The sequence below is a fragment of the Aplysia californica genome, unplaced genomic scaffold (genome assembly GCF_000002075.1).
Source record: "Aplysia californica isolate F4 #8 unplaced genomic scaffold, AplCal3.0 scaffold00052, whole genome shotgun sequence".
NCBI classification, from domain to species: domain Eukaryota; kingdom Metazoa; phylum Mollusca; class Gastropoda; order Aplysiida; family Aplysiidae; genus Aplysia; species Aplysia californica.
This window is the reverse complement of record NW_004797322.1, coordinates 891,154-893,283: the sequence shown is the minus strand read 5'-3', so window position 1 is coordinate 893,283 and position 2,130 is coordinate 891,154. Positions and strand designations below refer to the sequence as shown.

General features: G+C 43.1%; 1 protein-coding gene across 1 annotated transcript in view; it reads right to left on the bottom strand.

The window, feature by feature from the left end:
* Nucleotides 1–376: 376 nt before the first annotated feature.
* The window catches only part of LOC101849992, a 6,070-nt gene continuing 4,316 nt past the window's right edge, over nucleotides 377–2,130 (bottom strand). Inside the window, exons 4-6 of the mRNA XM_013079441.2 lie at nucleotides 1,205–1,370; nucleotides 675–823; nucleotides 377–444 (exon numbers count right to left, since the gene is read on the bottom strand). Of these exons, the coding sequence (XP_012934895.1) occupies nucleotides 377–444; nucleotides 675–823; nucleotides 1,205–1,370 (383 nt within the window). The remainder of the gene's footprint in view (nucleotides 445–674; nucleotides 824–1,204; nucleotides 1,371–2,130) is intronic.

Genomic DNA, 2,130 nt, shown 5'->3' with positions numbered 1-2,130 from the left:
ATATATACATAATATATATATAAAACACTTACACAAAAAAACATACACAAAAAAACAAAAAATATGAACCTGAAAGCCTCCAAAACGAACAAACAAACAAACAAGCAAAGTGTCTGATTACGTGAAAACAACTAACCGGATAGCTTTTACGCAATGAGAGATCAGGTCTATAGCTTTAATAATGATGATTATGATAATAGTAATCATAATAATAAAATAATAATAATAGTAGTAATAACAATAATAGATAGCATTTGTATAGCGCAAATTCCTGCTCAACAGCAAGCTCCTTGCGCTTTACAATCAATAATAATATGTTCTACCCAAACAGACTTGATAGCATTTCGAAACAACCTAAGCTTTTTGTGACCCCTACTCAGTGCAAGCTGCCACTAGCATACGGACAAAATCTTTCGCAGTCTATGGCCAGGTACTCATTCTCACCTTGGGGAAGTGAGGAAAATTCGTGTCAAGTGCCTCTCCTAAGGACGTAACGTCGGGTCTGAGGATCGATACTCCAAACCTGCAACCTCACGATTACGAGAGTCCGGTAGGTCCAGAAAAAATGTGTGTTTGTTACAAAAGTGATTACAGCTGTATAAAGGTTGTTAATCGCGCAGGGCTTACTGTTGAAATTGGATGAGCGCTGTGATGACGATTCAGTTTGTACTTACTTGCTCTTCGGAGCCCTTCACCACAGTCAGTTTGTCCTGTCATTGAATTGCTCAAAGGCGTCCAGATCTGTCTGAAAAACTCTTCAGATGCCTCTCCACAAAGGGAACCAACTCCGTCCACCATGCAACTTTTCGTCTGGGCAACTATCCTGTTTTAGAACAATTTTAGTTGGAAAGTTTTATACGATTGAAAAGTTAAAGGGTGTGCAGGTTTAGTTGACAGCCTGTCGCAAAACAGTGGTCTACCGTATATCATCATGATCATCATCATCATCATCATCATCATCATCATCATCATCATCATCATCACCATCATCATTATCATCATCATCATCATCATCATCATCATCATCATCATCATCATCACCATCGTCATCATTATCATCATCCTCAACAACAGCAGCAACAACAGCAACAGCAACAACAACAACGACAACAGCAAGACGCAAGAACCAACAACAAAGTTGGCAAAAACTACAACAACAGTAGCAGCAATAATAACGACAGCTGCTGCAGCAACATAAACTTACGGGCACACGACATCAGGACCGGGTGTGGGTCCCGGCAAGCTACCCTCGTCCGAGCTAGGCTCCAGTTGAGCGGTCATCGCATCGTCACACTTTTCCAATAGGTCATACACGGACCAGAATCCAGGAGCATCGCGGAGACATACAGACTGTTGCATCGATTCCACAACTGATGTTGTTGGAGAGAGAGAGTGAGTGTGTGTATGCGTGGGTGTGTTTGTTTGCTGGTATGTGTTTGCATGAGTGTATGTTTAGGTATTTCTCTCTCTCTCTCTCTCTCTCTCTCTCTCTCTCTCTCTCTCTCTCTCTCTCTTTCTCTCTCTCTCTCTTTCTCTCTCTCTGTCTCTCTCCCTCTCTGTCCGTCTGTCTGTCTGTCTATCTGCCTGTCTCTCTCTCTATCTCTCCCCCTCGCTCTCTCTCTCTCTCTCTTTATCTCTCTCTGTCTCTCTGTCTCTCTCTCTGTCTCTCTCTATATATATATATCTCTCTCTCTCCCACACTCTCAGTGTGCGCGAATGTGCCTTTGGGCTCTTCAACCATGTTCTGTCGTCTGCTTTCGTCTCCACTTTCTGCCCCCCCCCCACTCCCATCTCCTTTGCCCCTTCCTCTCAGATCCTGACTCTTTCAGCAGCTCTTCTACTTCTACATCTTTTTCATTCTTACTGTTGTCTTTTAGCCACACCCCTGATCTTGTGGTAGATGAGATCCAATACTTAGCATTCTTGGATAAGGGTGAGAAGTCTCGGAGGTTCCGTATGCAAGTGGCACACGTTGAAGACCCTTTCGTGGTCTAAAAACGTTTAGAGCAGGCTCCGGCAGCCACCCGGGCAAAATTCAAAATTTCTCCCAAACTGAAAATGCTTAATGTCTCCAGCTCACTAATATAACCTTATGCAGTTGCAAGAGCATTAAAAAAACTTACCCCCCCC